Consider the following 18495-nt stretch of genomic DNA (forward strand, 5'->3'; position numbering starts at 1 on the left):
GGAGAGAATGCTCCTGTGTTTCTCATTAGACTCACAGACGAATACTAATGTTTTACAAAGTTGAAAAAGGACAATCTCTCTAGGCAGATTCCTAGACAGAGGTCTCGGTCCGCGAGGTTGCTTCTTTGTCTCGATCGGTCACACGATTCTACGCAATGTTTGTGGGATCGGTAAGCTTCGTCTTTCATTTCGCCGTTCCATATCTCTGTCTGTGCTGGTGAAGCAAACGAGGGTGCTCGACTTCTTTATCATTCCTCGCAACGAAGTTAGCTTCTCTTTCCTCCAGTCACGCGATACCTACGAATACCCATAGTGCTCAATTTTCCGTGGACAAATAATCAATTTGAGTCTGCATATCCGCCGCTTTATACACTCACGCAACTTCCTCTACATGTACGGAGAAAACATGCAGATCCCTCTACACAAATAGATACGTATGTCAACACACACGGAGTCACGCATGTATTCAAAAACAACTAAAGGTCGAAATGGAACGACATATGTTCATATGCACTAAGGAGCTTATGTGCACACATGCATCCATGAAGGTCAGTTCACATCCTCTTTGTACAGATGATTTGTTCTGTGCATTTGCGGTTGCAACGACTTTTTACAGCAGAAAACACGGGCCCGTTCGCTTCCCCTCCGTACACCTGACTGGCTCAGCTGGTTCTCAACCTGGCGCGAGGGAGTGATCGCTTTCCCTCTCGATCCGCATTCCTGACTTTGAACACTCACGTTTTCTCCTCCCGTGCTGTGGCGTTCACCCTCTGTGTCTTCTGTTTAACCCCAGGCGCTGGCGAACTCGCAGGCGCGAGACCCGGTTGCGACAACAGACTGGGAAGCAGCGGCAAAATTTTACTCTGCCGTTCGTCAGAATGTTGTTCAAACTTCCTCAGAAAACGGCAGCAACGAGGACGCTTTGGCGCCAAATGCAAAGAACGCGCCGAACGTGGGGTTGAAGCATGAGGAGGGCAACCACACTGTCGGCGCACAGAATGCCTGCTTTCCTCTCAGAGAAAAAAGAAGAAAATCCTCCTCTGATGGATCGTACGTCTCCTCCGCTGGAGCAGACGTAGGCGTGAAGTCAGCTGCAGGACCGACAGACACAGAATGCGCCGCGAACGCGGGTGACAGACACGCTCCAACAGGTAAAAAAAAGGGGGAACGGAAGAAGAGAAAACACAAAGAAGAAACAGATCCGAATCGGGTCAAGTGACCAGCATCTGTTATCATCGCCAAGCTTCGTGTGCCTCGCAAAAGAATTTATATGCATTTATATGTATGCAAACGCATTTCGCAAAAATGAAAGTGGTACCTTTCTGAGTAAGCTTATGGAATTACAGAGATCAGTCTTCACATTCATGCCGGTTTTGGGTCGTGTAGCGAAAATTATGAATATTTGAAGACGCTCAAATGCCTCGTGTTTGATGGAGACGACGGAGGTGAAGCTACCGCTCTGCACTGGGGCACTTTCTCCGCATTCTGGTTTCCTGAATGATCCCAGCGATCACCCGTGTGAAGGACAATCCAGTGACATTCCAGGGAACCTGGACTTGTCTGTTTGTGCGAGTGGCATTCTTTCCCAGGGGAAGAAGAGTCTGCACGCGGAGTCCAAAGCCATGAACATGACGAAGATATGATCAGCGCTCTGCTTAAACGGGTCGATCAGCATCCGCATGACTACGAAGCCTCTCAGCAACTCGTCACGGCCCTCTCCCACACGGTAACCACTAGACAGCATACGTGCATATCAACATACAGATAAACAAATGATGGCATATGTTTTAATATAATAAACTGCGTGTACATTTTCTGCATGCTCGATTGTCTCTGTCTATTTATGTGCACGTGTATCTCGGCGTCGGCGTATAGCGCGGCAAGTGTGCTTATCCACAAATACGCGAACACCTCTTTGGACAAAGGAGAAAACTGTTACATGCTGGGGATGCCGGGTGAGTTTGCTTTGTTCCCCATCAGGACAGGCTCGATGACTACGAATCGGCTCTGGAGCGAATTCTGTCTGAGTTTCCTCTATTGTTTGGTTATTGGAAAAAACTGGGCAAATTCCACATCGAGAAAAGAAGGAGCTGGCCCGATGCAGAGCGCGTGAGTGATCCGGGTCCGCCGTACCGCCTATGCGAGTGTCAAAGTTCACGGCAATCAAAACATACATATCTAGACAAAACAGGAGAGGCAAGACGATGAGGGAGAGGAGAGGAGATATGGATAACGGGCAGATATATCTACAGGTTTCTGTGTTTGTCCATTTAAAGTGACAGAGCTGCCAATGCTGTACAGTGACGGCACCTTGTGTCAATCAGCACATCCAGGACGCATACAGAGGCAGAAAGAGTACGTGTACCGGCAAACGGACAAGCGCACATACACAGAATATCATAGTTGGATCTATTTAAGATGTATGTATATCTTTGCAGATGCATACATTCATGCATTTCGGCAGCTAACTCGGCTGTTGTACCGACGCAGTGTATATGCAGGCCTGTTGGACCCGTCGAAACTACTCAAGGTGTGCTTACATGTGGAAGAACATCCATGGATTTACTTGTAGCCAAACACGCACCTGCGCCGCCGTTTGTTAAGCCGTTTGTCACGAAGGGGTAGGGATCCACTGAGTGGACGGCAGGATGCAAGCGGGGAGGTCCATAACTTCGTGGGTAAGCATTTTTTCTCTGTTCTGGTTCAGGTCTTGGAACGCGCTTGTGAATTTGTTGGCCACAATCCAATGATCTGGGTCGCGTATCTGGAGTGGATGAAAGAAGCATGCAGTCTCACCAAAGAAGCGACGCGCGTGACTATGGACAAAGCTGTGGATGCCGTATGTCACAAAGCAGCGACATGCACAGGATCACTAATAACAGAACTCGACCCTGTTTTCGGGATCTACATTCACATCTACCAACAGACATGTTTACATCGTTATGCGTCAGAAGGTGCAAGCCCTCATGTCCATCTATCTTCTATATAGCCTTATACGTGCGTGTAGATAAACATGTCTCCCGCAGACAAATTTCGGCTTGGATGATGCGGTTGTTGTTGCAAAGCGTTGTGAAGATCTACCAAATGCGCAAATGAAACTTTGTGGCTTACGTACATTCATCTATCTATGTGTAGCTAGAAGTGTATATGGCGGCGTATTCACGTCTACATTTATCAGATCGTTTCTTGGAAGGGTTTCTTGTTGTCCAGGCGGGACTGCACTGGAAGGCGTGGCCGATGTGGCAAGCGGTTCTGGACTTTGACGAGAACGAGTACAAAGAAGCGTGTGGACGCCTGGCTCTGAGCGTCCAGCAACAACCTGGTGACGGGGAGCCTCAAGAAGAGCCGAACGATCCCGCGGAAATCCTGAGGAGAGAAGAGCTGAAAATGCATGCAACCCGGCGCAGAGAGAATGCTATTCAGCGCGTCAGTCACTCTATGAAAGACGACATCCAGCCACAAGCATGTATATATGTGTCTGTAGTTGACGATAGGAGAGGAAGGTATACATTCTGTTTTGGCCCATCACTAGCCTGGGCAAATTTGTAAGCACACGACGAAGAACAAGCATATATGCATACCCCCTAGGGTTAGGTCTTGCGCTTACAAAGAAGGAAGCTGTAGCCTGAGTGGACTGTGTGTGTTGACGTCGGGTGTATGTTCTCTGAGCACAATGTGCTAGACTACGAGAGACCTCAACTTGTTTCAGGGGTTCCGGTCCTGCTTTAAAGAGTTCTATCGTGTAAAACGTAAAAGGGATCACGGCCCACATTCCTCGCCGTTCTACTCGTGTTTTTTTCGGTTCTGCAGCTTCGTCTCGTATACCACAGATTGCACTCCACCCCTTTAGAGTCCTTGGACCTCGCATGGGAGCGATTCAAGTCTTTGCTTGGGAAAGACGAGACATCGTCGGCGAGCGGAAAATCAAACGCTGGTCTGCTGGATGCAGGATTGGTCGACGAAGAAGCCTGCAAGTCGCTTGAAATCACCGACCTTCTCACCGATGGAGAAATGCGGCAGTTGTATCTGTATCTTGTTGAACAGAAGCACTTGACCTCGGGGAAATGCGTGGACGCGGAAACTTCGGCTACTCAAAACGCACAAGAACAACAGAAAGTGGAGACGATGGACCGCGAGCAAATTAAAAACGCAAGTAAGCGAGACACATCACGTGGCCTTCTCCGAGCAGGCTTCCAGCAGAGACAGTCCAAGAGTCGAATTCCCCCGCTCTCATATTTTTTCCTGAGTTTTCGCATCCGAATAAATTCACAATTCACTTTCAGGGATCATGCACCAGCTTGCATTTTCATTCAGCAGAAGCTAAAAAGAAATCAAAATGCCCAACTCCGACCGTACACGACAGCCACCCGCTTGTTCTGGGACCTTCTTTCTTTGATTATTTACAGTGGCTTCGTTCACAAGTCAGCACGCAGTCGACGAGGCGGGGTGGGCGGTACGCGAGAAACTCTTTGCAGAAACTGCGCTTCAAGCGGCTGCCCGTCAGGTTTTTGAGAAAGGGGTGAGATATTCTTTTTCTCCGGAATGAACTTCGTGGACACGAGCAAGATGCTGCAACGATCTGTAAAGATGAACCGTTCGCAGTGTTTGTATGTGACCCCGAACAAAACGGAGCACCCGAACCGTGTTTCAAACTGTATCACATACAACAAATAGTCTTCCGATAAAGTGGAGAGCGTTGCCTTTTGACAACATTCGACTCGTCTCCCTGGGCTTCTACGCTGCTTCTACTGCTCCTTGGCTCTCCTTTCATTCTGTTGATCCCACTCTGCTCCCTGATGTCTCTGGACCCCCTGCGTCATACTTCTTGTCTGGCCGCTTTTCCCTACATCTATGCGTTCCTTCTTTCTCGAATGCTGACATAAGTAGTGGCTTGTCCTCTCAATTCTCGTTTCGCCTATACCTATACACTCATTTGTCTCGCGGGGGTCTTCTTGTGAACGCTCCCATGTTCAGGTGCACAGGTGGTTCTGGCACCCAGACCCGTTGACGCCTCAACGTCTGCAAGCTTGGAGAGATTATCTCGACTTTGAAGACCAACATGTGCGACTGCCTTTTCTTCCACTGCTGCAGCCACTTGAGAAGCGTTTATGTTGGTATAGTTGTGGCCGTTAAAGTCGGAAGTTCCTTTGCAGCTGCGTTTCCCTTTCTGCGTTGTGCGTATGCGGATGGGGCTAAATATCCTTCCTGCACACACAGATGCGCTCCCCGAATCAACGTTCTATCAGCTCATGCGTGTATGTCTATCACATATGCGTAGACACACTTTAAGAACTCTCTGCAATTTTGTGTTCTGTTTTGTGTCTCAAAGCGACTGAATAACGAGACATCGTGTTTCGACACCGATCTTTAAAGGAGTCTGTATTTCTGCTCAGGTCGTATACCCACATCTAAAAACATGTACGCGTCAACAACAAATCAAGAACTAGAAAAAACTCCACGTCAGACGTATTCACGTAGATTTGCATGCAGCATACTTCTGTGAACATGAACCGGTAAAAAGTGCGGAGTGAAATGTATAAAAACAAGCGTTTGTCATCTTCTATTCTTGTTGACTATATTCAGGGGACTCCAGAGAGAAGGGCCATGCTCCGTGAGAGATGCTTGGAGGTCTGCGCATCTTACCTGGAATTTTGGCAACGCTTTGCACAGCAACTCATTCGGGAGAACAAACCCGAGAAAGCGCTAAAACTCCTCCACAGAGGTGCTTACACGGTTATGAAGAGAAGGTACCACAGAAAAGGGAGAAGCACGAGTAGAACAACGGAAACAAACTGTTGCCCGGCCAAACGAAACTCTAGCGGTGCCTCTGCGCGTAGTTCTTTCCTATCGACTTTCACCGGCTTTGTCGACGGGTCCATTCGCCCTGAGAGTCTCAACAAAGTCATAGACAACGACAAAAAGCACGATGCTGAAGCGACGGTGTCTCGTGAGAGCAGTGAGGCACTAAAACACTCATTCTGACCGGAACATTTTCCTAGTCTTCCTGTGCGGCCTTCTCTTTGACCGACAATCAATTTTTAAAACGTATCCTTATGTGCAGGTACAGAATAATCACATCACAAAGGCACAACGACACATTGAGGGCTACCTCTGTGCATCTTTTCTCAAAAACCCCGGAAGCGAGTACATATTGTTTTAGCTAAAATTCCTATTACATGTAGCCCCTCTCTCTACTTGAAGATTCCCCTCGTTCCACCCTTGTAAAGTTACCTCAGGAGCATTCCTTTTGACAGTGGGAGAGAAAGTGCTCTAGTAAAATCCTGCATAGCCGTATGACGTGTGACATCCGTGGCTCTTAGAGAGATGGAACTTGCCGGCTGAACATAGAACGCAAAGAAGCTGATGTTGTTTCGTTGAACCTGGTGGACGGTTACAGGCGAGACATTGCATTCGCGTACGCAATGACAGCGGAACGCCTGGAAAAATTCGAAGAAGCGACACAGGCGTACAATCGACTGCTGGAGTAGGCGTCTTCGCATACATGGCTCTAAACGCAGCTACTTTAAACAGGCAGTTTGGGCCTTGTTTCTCGTGTTGCCTAACTCTGTGAAAGTGCGCCTCATGTAGATTTCAGTTGTACACTACCTCTTCTTCCAGCGAGCAACAGGGAATCTCGTAGGATCCTTTTATACTTCTGTCTCCTCTTTGAGACACGTTTCGCCACGATTGACGGAAAAGACCTTTCCTGTCTTCTTCCACGAGAAATGGCCGCATCTATGTCCTCCCATTCTGTACTGTTCGCTTGAGGTTCTGAGCGCAGCTTCGTGTCTGCAGTGTTCTGCTTCCGTTCTGTAAAGAGAGAATGCGCCCTTCACGTGTCCTCTGGTTTGCTGTCTGTGTTCCAGGCCTCCGCTTTCTCCGGTCTACTTGAAATACTATATGGGGTGGATCAGCTTTCAGCGGCGCAGAGGCGAAATTGATCGTGTCTTGCAGCTCTACGACGAAGGCCTGGTCCGCTTCGGTGGCCAGGAGCAATGCTGTGAACTGTTGTACCTGCAGAAGGCCAATTTCATTCTATACGTCCAAGGCAATGTCAGTCAAAGTGTGTAAGTCAAACGGAGTGCTGTATGCAGGCATAGGGTGGAGTCAAACGCTTAAGTCCGAAGCACGCAGTGCCATTTTCGTCGATTGTAACAGACAAGATCGACGCACACGAGACGAAAACCATGCTATTACGCGCGAATCCTCTGACGCATCTACACAAACACACACCTAAAGATAGGCGATTAATAAAAGGATACATCCATAACTGTTTAGAGTTACCCCAAAAGGGTTCTTCCCTTCTGCATCAATGTACATGTGTTTTGTGGACGCGTTTGTTTATCGGTTAAGCTGGTCAGTATGTCATGGGACTAATGCTGGAAAATCAAGATTCCTTGAAGGTATTACTTCGATTAGGGCATCATGAAGGCAGCCAGGGTTTATGCTGAGACACATTTTTGCTTCTGTTTCTGTTTTGTCTCTTTTCAGGAACTGCTTAAGTAAAGCCCTAACCGCGCTGCCCAAGAGCGTTTGCCTTCTTCAGTTGTTCATTCGTTTTCTCCAGATCAAGCACAAGGGCGACCCAGAAAAAATGTTTTCCTCTGCAAGTCCGTACTTCACCGAGGCCCTGAAAAATGCTGAAGTAAGTCCAAAACGAAGCAATCAGCGAAGGCACAGAAAGCTTTGAAAGAGAACAGTAACGGCATTCAAGGGCTCGTTCACCTTTCAACTCGCAGCCCGCCACAGCGAAACAATGGATCGATAAAAGCGAATTCTTTCGAAACCGGCGTTTCGACATTCTACGGAGGCTCACATGGTTGTCCACATCTATGCATATATATTGAACTGTTTAATAAGTCTATGAACTTGAAGACGAGGGACTCCAAAGGGAAATTACAACGGCAGTGGTAAAATACATCGGTCCGTTTACCCTGATTCCTCCCAAAAGACTTCCCAACAAAATCTGGACAGCGACTCCGGTTTCCACGTGCATCTCTTTAAAGGGGCATCGCAGAAAAGTTAAAAAAACCAAAGGCGTCGCACTGGGGTGCTTTGATAGGCAACAACGCGCACATGTGGCTCAGCGTGAATACAGCTGAGTCAAAAACGCGCAGGATGTATTTCTCTTCATGTCTCATTCCCGTCTTCTTAGTTCAACGGTTAGGCTGATTCTGGACAGCGAAAGTCGAAACTGCGTCTTCTGTGCCTCGACTTGGAGTGTACACCAGCAGGAAATAAAAGTGGGAGCCGAAGGGACGCTGTCATCTTCCGCTTAGAGACACACTGTTTCTGTGTTTCTTTTTTTTTGTTAGATGACCGCGTGGAACAAGTGGCAAGTCTGGAAGATGTACGTCAGGTTCCTAGAAGCGTACGCTCCCACTGTCGCGCAGATCCAGGATGCAAAGGTAATCGAGGTTGACAAGCCAAGAATACACGAAACGGGAACAAGACAAAGGAAACATCTGAAGAAGTGAATAGCATGCCTGACGACATGGCATATCTCTCTGTGTCTAAGGATAGACGTGTATATATCTATACACCTACCAGCTTTGTTTACATATGCACAGACAGTTTGTAACTTATGAGCATATGATTGGACATTCATTACAAGATTAAGTACGCATAGTCTGAGCAAGATCGAAGTGCAAATAGTAGATTTATTGGTTTCTGTGTTCGGAATGAGATTCCGTACATCTGTATACTTCTATATGCTTGTGCTGATCGCCTGCAATTGGATTGAATGGTGGCAAGCATCGAGACCCGAAAAACGGGTGACATGCGAAACAAAATGCAGAAGTTATTTTCGTACAGGCAGAAGCTTTTGCTTTTCTTCGCGCCAATCGAACCGACTTTGTCCACCTCGCGCCCAAGGCTTTCCGTTTGCGGATTCCCGAGGATCTGCGGGTTGAAACGGAATGTCCGAGCGAGGAAAGTGCGTTTTATTCTGCAACATCGGGTCTGCCGTATGCGGAGAACGCTGCAGCACCGTGGCTAGGCCAAACTACGTACCCTTTGGAATACAATGAGGTAAGACCACTGATTCGGTGATTTGTTCCAGCGAAGCAGAAGGCAAGCAAGTGCGGGGAAGTGGGAGTTTGAAGGGCCACAACACAAAGAAACCCGCGACGGTCATCTTGTCTCCATTTGCGGGGATCAGTTAATGAGGTTGAAATGGTCAAAATCCCGGTGACACAAGACACGAGGAAGATCACGGAAGGGCTTTTTCGGTGGCCTCGCCGATGTTCGCCAGTGTCTCCACGAGGTGCCCTTTTTCGCATTGTTCCCTTTTCAAACGCCTCTCTACGGTGTTCGCGGTGGGTTATCATCATGTCATCAACGACAAATACGTGTCGCAAAGGGGAGAGATTTGCTCTGGAGGGCAATGCTCAGGCGAAAGGATGTGCGTTGCTTCTCCACACGTTGTAGGTCTGAGGCGTCAAGAAATTGTAGCGAGATCCCGAGTAGCTTGTTTGCCTGCCCACTCGTTCTTCTTAACTTCAGCACTAGAAAGACAAAAAAGCCAACAAAACTGTGACAGGACCCGCCACATCAGCAAGTGATTATAATACATTGCATTTTACCGCCACATGAGAGGAAGCCTGGAGGTGAATGATTGCTATCAGCGGCAACAGGAACAAAAACTATGGCGTGTCGGTGTCGTACGATTCCTCTCCGCGCCCGGGCGGAGACGCCTTTTTCCACGCCGATGCGTTCCTTCTGCGACGTCTCCATTTCTGCACGTTGTGGCTAGAGGCGCATAATCCCCACGCGTCGTTGTCAAAATCGATTTCAAAGGACAGGGCATGCTACAATAATAAGTGGCTGTCTTTCTATCAGTGCCTTTTGTAGAGGCCTTTCCCCGTTGTGTCTTCTCCGTTCCTCGACCTAAGCCTTAGAATGATGGATAAACTATCTAGAAGTTTCTGTTGTGGCTCAACACTGTTTTGCGCTCTCACTTGTCCACTTAAAATTATGCTTGTGCGACCTCGTTTCCTCGTCCCCCCGGATGCGTGCCTTTTTTCACTGACATGCCAGACACCAATTACAATCGCCGACCTGGTTCTCGATTCTTCGTCCTCTGCTCCTTGTTCCTCCTCTTCATCTCCCTCCTCTTCCTCTTCTTCATCTGCATCTTCTTCCTCCTCTTCCTCGTCTGTCTCTTCGCCTTCTTTTCCTCCCTCCCGCAGCTTTCCTTGCGAAGTTTCTGGGCATCCCAATCTCTTCAGTTCTTTTCTCCGTTGTCTCTCTCAAGAGTTCGTCGACCTCATTTCGGCACTTGTGGAAGATTACGCCTGGATCCCTTTCGAAGTTGACTTTCCCCTGCTTGGCTTGGACTCCGAAAAACTCGAGTTTCTCTCTAGTATGGAGTACCTCTCCTCGTCCTGGGGGAGACTCGCATGCTCTCCTGAGGCCTTGAGACGGCTGATTCACGAGCCGACCGGCAAGCTGTCTCTCTCCTTCGGTCTCCAGAACGAAATGGTGGCTTGTCCCCCCCCGGAAGTTTCTGTTTCACGCGTTCGCGACGAACCGGAAGATCTGGGCCAGTGTCCTTCCGTTGGGGCTTCCACAGATCCGGCAGCGGCCGATACATGTCCGAAATATCATCGTAGCGGCCACGGAGAGACTGCGCAACTTTGCTTGGTCTGTGATCAAAAGGGAAATCGTGAGACGCTCACGGGAGCACGACCTGCATTTCACACAGAAAAAAAGACAAGCCAGCCCCCGGGGGTGTTTGTCTCGCCTAAGCAGTGCTATGAAGGAGGTTATTCAACTGAAAAGCAGTCTCCAGACACAGCAGCAGAACCGGTGTTCTATTCTCCAACTCGCTGGCCGTCGCCGACTCCTCCGTGTATAGCGAGTTCTGCGGATGATATCTGCAAAACAGACTGCGCAGAACGGGACACTCCACACCGAAAAATCGCAAAAAAGGGAGAAACAGAAACAGTTCTAGGAGAACCAAAGACACCGAGCAACGGCCACAGGCTTAGCTCGTGGCAAAACCCACCACGTGTCCAACAGCGCATGTCGGGCGCAGTGACAGCGCTAGAATACCTCCCAAGAGAAGAGCCTCAAGATAACAGAGGAAATGGCAGGGCCTCAACGGAGCGCCAAATTGAATCTCGAAGGATCCATGCAGGGACTGACAGGTGCAATTCACTTCCTGACCCCTCGCACGCAGGAAAATCCGACGAATGTGCAGCCCAAGAGTCGAGTGCTAGTGAGGATCGTCCTGAAGAACGTTACAACGCTTTTTTTACTGAGGTGGGTGAACCGGGAGACTTCGCAGATGACGGCAACGGGGACAGGGGAAAGGAAGCGAACAGTCATTTTGCAGCTGTTGCTTCAAGCGAAGGAGCAGCGACGAGAGTGGAGAACGAGACAGACCGCACGGATGGCGTTGAACCTCCAGAATGTGAGAACGGAGGTGGTCAGCAAACTGAAGGGAGTTCGGGAGACTCTGAAGAGAGACAGCGCGAATCCGCAGCTCTTTGCGTGACTGAGCGCCCAAAGACGATTCCTGTCAGTGCTCTATTCGATATCCATGTGGCCGAATTCTGCCGAGGATATCGGCACGCAGGAGCCTTTGGCTACCATAACTTTAAAAAGGCGTCAGAAGAAAGTTTCAGTTTCTGGGAAGAATTCGTTAAGGAAAAGGGGCGACAGCGGGTCTGGTCCGATTCAGAAGAATCTGTAAATGATCGTGGTGTCTCACCTCACCTGCCTCACTCTGCCAAAAGCAAAACCGCTGAAAGTGCCAGTGAAACGGTGTACCACCGCACATTTGATCAGTGCGGAGTAACTGCCACCCACTCCCTGACCGGCAGTTACACCCAGCCCGTTAGTGGCAATAAAACGAGAAGCCGCAGGAGCGGGAATTCCGGTGTTGGGAGACCTCGCCCTGCAGTTTCTTCGGCGCCTAATGAAGTTTGTCCCCCAATTTCCATGTGTCTGCGTAAGAGTGCCACGGCATTTGAAGGGAGAAGCTCTTTGGACACGCACGCGCGAAAGGAAAAGAAAAACTGGAGATACCGCTGTGGAGGCATACCGGGTCTGCAAGCCTTGGGTGCAACTTGGGAAGAGTACACTGCTAGCAGGCAGTGGATGTTTCGCTTCTGCTCGTCTCTGGGACTGCCAGAAGAACTGGTGTACATCTCTGTTCAACTGATGCACTTTCTCCTGGAGAAGTGGGCGGACTGGCAACCGTCGCCGCGCGTCATTCTTCCCCAGTTCCTGGCTAAACATGAAACCCCGATTCTTCCAAGAGATACTCACCAAGGATACCCGCACCGTGACCACCTGTGTTCTACAAATACGTCGTGCACTGGCTCTGTCGATGATACGTCTGGCAGCAGTTCTCATTCCAGTTGTTTCGCTTCGTCGTTAACGTCTTCAAGGGACAAGGAAAGGATGGTTCTACGGCTTCTCTGGGGTGTCTCTCCAGCTGAACAGGAAAACTCCGAGAACGGTGACTCTCCCAGGCTGCCAGCCAGCAGTCAGAAAACGCCGAGTTCTCGAGAAACAAGAACTGACAGTGGTTCCACGGCTTTGCGGTCAAGTGGATGTGTGTTGAAGGCGAGTGAAAGAATGAAAACAGAGCATGACATGCAATTTCCGTATCCCTTGTCTCCTCTCATTCGTCTAGCGTGTGTTTGCATTGCGATTGCCTACAAACAACTCGAGATCGTACCCCATCTGGACTGCGCAGGTGTCGTGGTTCAAGCCATCGTGTTTACGGAAACCGAGGAGATCGAAGCAAGGAAAGAACGAGAAAACGCCGCAGACATGTCCCTTTACTTCCCAAAAGGAGAGGAGGGATATGAGGCGTTCACACGAGTAACGCAAGGACAAGGCGATGGTTATCGACTTCGGGATTTACACGAATCACCAGAAGATGACTTGGCCATGCTGTCACGATGTCAGGAAACGAACGCGGATGATAAAAAAGCCCATCGCATTTCAGAGAGACTCGCAAGAAACGATTCCTGTTTGTCTTTTCACATGCACCATCCCGTCAGCGAAGCTTTTTACGAAGAATGCGACACCCCCAGTTTCGCCTCTGTCTCTCACACTCAAAAAAACGATATGCGCGGCTGTTTTCGGCGTTCAATACTTGCACACCCTGTAGATCTGTCGGCCGGTTGCTGTGCATGCTGCCAGTACCAGACAGAGAGTTTCTTCTCCGAGGAAGACAGCACTCCGTCGTCCTCTCCTTGTTCCCTCTCTCGCTTTTCGTCCTCGTCGTCGGTGGGGTCTCCTCGGTCCTCTCTTTCCTCTGCCTCTCATTCACTCCCCTCCAACGGGACCAATGTTCCTGAAAAGAGGAGCGACTCTGACGGCTGCGCTACAGAGAAGCCTCAGCATGGAGCACACGAGACGAGGAAAGGTCTCCCTACTTCCGAGGGGAGACGCCTTTTAGAGAAATGCCAAACAGGGGCGTTGCCTCGCTTGGAGAAACCTGCGCAGCCCCCTGGCGCCTCCGTCTCCTACCGCCCCTGGCCGCCGACAGGCTGGCTGGAACTGTACGCGTGGAGCTGCATAGAACAGGACAACCTGCTGACCCACGCGAATTCCTTTCTTTTCCTTCAGTGGCTCTTGGGTGCTTGCAAGCTGTACCGGAGACGCTACGGTGCTGCTTGGCTTCCGGAGGAGTCTGAGGATGAGCAGGAGAACGAGGAAGAAACAGAAGCAAATGCCGCACCAACTGACGACGAAGAACACGCCTTGAGTGATGAACACGGAATGGGGACGGAGAAGGCAGGAAGAAAACTTGACACACGGAGCTCATGCAACGAGGGCGACGCAGATTTCGTACTTTTCGGTCGCAGCAAAGAAAGGAGCAGCAACGAAGCTGTCCGAAGAAACGAGGAGAAATCAACAATTACGACATTCAGTGAAGAATCGCCAGCTGCCGCTTCCCATGGGGAGGACGACGTGCTGTCTCGGTCGTCTGAGGGTGAAGAGCCACAGAAACACAAACTTTTTAACAAGCCTCAAGACAATATTCAACCCGTTCAACAGCGCGGCTCTGAAGACGAATTTCGAAATCCGGAAACTACAATAAGCGTCGCTTCCCCGGAAAACGGTTGTTCAACCGCGAACATCCAGTGCGACAGGTTTCACGAGCACTCAACTGCAAACAAGTCGGTCTCTTCACCTACCCTGCTGCGATGTTCGTCGCTTTCTGCTTCCGTTTCGTCCTGTCCTTGTCGTCCTTCTTCCCCTCTGTCAGTTGGCACGTTCGCTGATGGACCGCCTGCTTCCCTTTTGCTTCTGCCTCCCTGTCCGCCCTCCGCCAGTCTACCCGTGTATCTGCTGCAGCTTTGTCTATCGTCACCAGACGCCGCGTTTCTCTCCATTGCGCCCGTCGTCCAAGCGGCTTGCGTTGTTCGCTTCCTCCTTCTGGCTTACCAATTGGCGGACAAGCACATGCACCTTTTAAACGCCATTCTCGGGCCTCGAGTCGCCGCGCGAGTTGCACAGGCGACGAAAATCATGAAGCGAGTACTCCTGTCTGCGGTGTATAGAGACTCGCTGTGGCGGTGGCGCCTGCCTGCGTCTGTGGTGCATGCTTTGTTGCGAAACATGGCCGATCCGACGTGCTGCGAAAGATGCATCCGAGCAGGCAGAAATAGCGGAAAGCGCTTGAGGCAAAGCACAGGGAAGACAGACAGGGATGGCCGCAAAGGCGGAAGGGAAAAGGACGGCACAAGGCCCGCTTCCTCTCCTTGCTCGTCGGATTCCCTGCCAAGAAGGGCCGTTGAAGAAAACGGCGAACACTACATAGGAAAAGATCAACGAAGAGAGAGAGCCCCTTTCCGTTTCGCTTCCTCGGGGGCATCTCACGGCGAACGAAAGCGACTGGGCGCGGTGAAAGTTGGCCAGAGGGAAGAAGTGACAAGAATGGGGAGTGACATGAGGAGAGAGATGGAAATTGAGCATTTGAAGACGAAACAGGAAGGCACAGCAACTATTAACAGGAAAAATTTTTCTGGACGGACGGCGGGAAGATTTCAAAGACTCGTGAGACGGGAACATTCGCCAGCGAACTGTTCAGCAATCTTGAGACAGGAACGAAGGCAGACTAGTTGCGAAACAGGTATTTCGCCCATTCGCAACTCATATCGTCCTTTTCCGTCGTCTACGTCTTCAGAAACAGAGACAGATCACAGAAACCAGGATGACGTACAACCACTAGTAGGACTAACATCATCCTCTATGTCTCAAGCTCCAGCAGAGGCAAAGGGGAGGAAAGAGAAACGCGGATGGGCTACTCGTGGAACCAACTCGATGCTGTCGTCCTTTTCATCTTCTGCTGATATCAGAGAGGTAGTCTGGGGGGGCAGGAAAACGAACTTTTCTCCCGAGCGAAGGACATATATTTCGTCCACGTTATCGTCATCATCTGGTGAAGACGAAGAGGAAACCGAGACGCCGTTCCGTCGCGGGCAACGGAGAGCCAGATGTCCCTCTTTTTCCTCGATTTCCTCTGCAGACACTGCACAAATAGAGAAAGGAAATCGTTTTCAGGGGACGCAGAGCCTAACAATATCTCCCCACTGTCGATGGAGTGTCGCAGCTCTTCTGTGCCCCCACGGGAAGTCGCGCTGGGATCTCGCCTGCCCAGAGTGTCACTTGTCACCTTCTGCCAGCATTCACCGACACTTTGCGCAGAAGTCAACGAAAGAGGGTGACGAGAACTCTGAGAATTTGGAACAGAAACCTGGGAGTGTACGGATACTAAAAACAAGTTGGGAAGGCTCGCTTAGAACAGAAATCGGCAAGACAGAATGGCAAGAAGCCCAGGAGAAAGGCACTAGGGATTCTGAAACGCTCGGCTGCGCCGAAGGACTATCTCTTGCCACAAAGACAGGGCTAAAGGCGGGAGAGGAAGTTAGAGGAAGAAAGAGAAGAATCGAGCGCATTTCTGGAGAACGTGATCTGTCTCTACTGCCACCGTGTCCAAGCGAGAGAGACAAACAGGACGGAGGGGGCAATTGCCTTTTAAAACCACAGACAAAACGACTCCGGAGATGGGACGTGACAGCAGCACAACTTCTGCATCACGCAAAGGCGGACGAACAATGAAAAATCAAGGAAAGCAAGTTCTGGAGGCTGTGCGGGCATTCCCATGGAATGACGATCAGATGGACACCGCTTTGTTCGTCTCCATTGATATGTCCCTATGCGCATCATTCTTCGGATACGCGTTCTATTGAGGAACGTGTACGAAACGGACACAAAGAAAGCGAGGGATGCACGGCTGACAGATTTCACTGATTCAATGCATATACATGCATATATTCACGTGGACCTTGTCCGCTGCGAGTCCAACCCGACGCCACGCACAAACGACAGTCCGCCATCAGTTGTGATAGAACCGGTTGAAATCAAAAAGAAGCAGCAACGCTAATCGTTTGACCTTGACAGCCTTTGACAAAAGCGTAAAAGACATCATTCTGCGTAGATTTCCGTACGGTGGAAGGCCAAACCTTCCTGCGTCTCGTGGAATATATCTGATTAGATTCATCAACGTGCGCAGTGCTTGGGCAAATTACAAAAGTGGGTGCAAGAATACCTTGTCCTACCTTGAAATGTCGACATTTTAAGCCTGATGAACTCGGCTTTTCCTGCATTTCTCCATGCGCACATATATGCATATTTCAATGAATAATTTCAATTACCCTCCGTATCTAGGAACGCGATTTCCCAGACGCTTCGTGCTGGTCTTGTATGGGAAAGGCTGCCTCGCATGGTGTTGATCCTCCTCCGGCACGTAGAACAGCTTTTCTGTGACTTCCTCCTTTCTTGTCTCGGCATGTCCCTTCTTTCTTCACTGTTGGGATGCCATGAAGAGAGAAGCCTCTTCAGTCACGCAGCTCTTTCCTGTTGTATCTGATTTCCATTCCGATTGCCAGTTCTTCGTCACAAATATGTGCATGCGCACACCAATGCGTGTGTGTGTGTGTGTGTGTGTTCTTTGCCATTTTCAAGCAAAAGTTCCCTGTCTTTGTCTCTTGCTTTTTTCTGTTCTCTGCTCTCTGTCGGTTCCGTGTAGGCCTCTGCGTATCAGCAAATGAGTCTTCAACAACCGCCTCAGAACGGGTATGAGGCATATTCTTACTGGGACCCGTCAGCCGCCGGCGTAATGCAGAACTTCTACTACGGTACTGGCGGCGCCCAGTTTCTCCCCAGTACGGGTGCTGCTTCCTATTATGTTACAGCTGCTTCAACAGCCGCTTCTATTCCGTCTACAACATCAAGAAACTCAGTGTGAAAATCAAAGAAAAGGGATGGGCGCGTACCAGACGTGTACACACCCTTGCCGGGATGCAGACAGCCTTCTTCTGAAAAGGCAGAAAAAAAGCCAGCATCTCCCGCTTCGCGTGTGTCACCGTTCGATGGTCAGGGGAGAAGACGTTGTGAGTATACTGGGAGGGGAAAAAGGAGAGGGCCAGAGTCATCACTTCAAAAAGGCACGGCGTGCGTCCTAAGAAGGTTTTCTTCCAAACGTCGTGAAGGCCGTTGCGTGAATCGACGAAAGAGGAGCAAAGTGGCAGAAATACGCGGAAAAGCATCTGGAGAGAATCAAGGACATGTGCATCAACTGAAAGGACGAAGCTTTAATACCTATGTGCAAATGAATAAATACGTAAGACCATTGTATAGCTAGCCGAAAAACACGTTATGCCTCTCTGAGTGGAGAACAACGACCGTGTCTGCATACATGTATATTCCTAGATGTGATCCTGACCGTGGCTGGCCTTTCCCGGGCTGTTTGCATGGCGAAAGCTGATGAGACTGGAGAACTGTGTGTGTACTTGCATTAAGTATAAACGTCTCAATAGATCCGTGAGTCTTGACCCTTGAAATCAGTCAAAAACCGACTGATGATTCCAGCATTCCCGCTTTAACTACACCAGGAACCGTTGTTCGACCAGATTCCAATTCTCCAGAGAGCGACACCAACAAGGAGTTGACAATGGCAAGAGGGAGGTAGAGTAGCAATAGAGATATAGAATGACGAAGAGAGAACCAGGCGTTGCCACTTCAGCATGTAATGAGAACAGCGAGAGGCATGATGTGGAGAGACGGGAAGAGACAGCTGCGAACGATCTCCGATCATCGACAGTGCGAAACAAACACATCCACACCGATATGGCGACAGACGAGGGGAAAAAAGAACTCGACTGCGACGAATGATTGCGGTTTCCTGCCGCACAGACGAAGAGGCGGTGCGGCTGGCAGTTCACCAGCATTTCTCCCTTTGTGACTTTCAGTAGTCGAAGAGAGAGAATCTTGTAACTGACGTTTCTCAGCGGAAAGGAGGGCAAAGACCTTGGTACTTTCCTGTCTGGGAAACTCGAAGTCAAGTTTGTATCGGTTGGGATTTACTGAAGCGAAATTTCGTCTGCTGAGCAAATGGTTTTCTTGCGTGGACATCCACCATGACGCCTCAATGTAAACGGATCCAGAGTTTGGAGGGAGTGCGAC

At 49.8% G+C, this 18495-nt stretch overlaps 2 protein-coding genes across 2 annotated transcripts; one reads left to right on the forward strand and one right to left on the reverse strand.

Annotated features, from left to right (window-relative positions):
* The first annotated feature begins 20 nt into the window (after positions 1 to 20).
* TGME49_246760 (hypothetical protein) lies at positions 21 to 17864 on the forward strand. The gene is made up of 17 exons (XM_018780797.1): positions 21 to 170; positions 794 to 1151; positions 1590 to 1726; positions 1981 to 2109; positions 2708 to 2839; positions 3211 to 3426; positions 3811 to 4153; positions 4407 to 4519; positions 4975 to 5061; positions 5584 to 5747; positions 6398 to 6484; positions 6867 to 7067; positions 7492 to 7645; positions 8316 to 8408; positions 8815 to 9030; positions 10039 to 17653; positions 17743 to 17864. Exons 1-16 carry the CDS (start codon positions 156 to 158, stop codon positions 16087 to 16089), a joined length of 8496 nt encoding a protein of 2831 aa, XP_018634935.1. The 5' UTR covers positions 21 to 155; the 3' UTR covers positions 16090 to 17653; positions 17743 to 17864.
* Positions 15225 to 16821, reverse strand: TGME49_246763 (hypothetical protein; the record flags this gene model as incomplete). The annotated part of the gene is made up of 2 exons (XM_018780798.1): positions 15225 to 15490; positions 16686 to 16821. The coding sequence occupies 2 exons, from the start codon at positions 16819 to 16821 to the stop codon at positions 15225 to 15227; spliced, it is 402 nt and encodes a 133-aa protein (XP_018634936.1).
* Positions 17865 to 18495: the final 631 nt, after the last annotated feature.

The sequence above is a fragment of the Toxoplasma gondii genome, chromosome XII, assembly GCF_000006565.2.
Source record: "Toxoplasma gondii ME49 chromosome XII, whole genome shotgun sequence".
NCBI lineage: Eukaryota > Apicomplexa > Conoidasida > Eucoccidiorida > Sarcocystidae > Toxoplasma > Toxoplasma gondii.

What these genes read in the sequence shown, in the direction of transcription:
- TGME49_246760 (XM_018780797.1), top strand. An exon ending in TGGACAAAGCTGTGGATGCC is followed by an intron (nt 2,840 to 3,210) that starts GTATGTCACAAA and finishes CTTGTTGTCCAG; the next exon opens with GCGGGACTGCACTGGAAGGC. An exon ending in GTCAGGTTTTTGAGAAAGGG is followed by an intron (nt 4,520 to 4,974) that starts GTGAGATATTCT and finishes TCCCATGTTCAG; the next exon opens with GTGCACAGGTGGTTCTGGCA.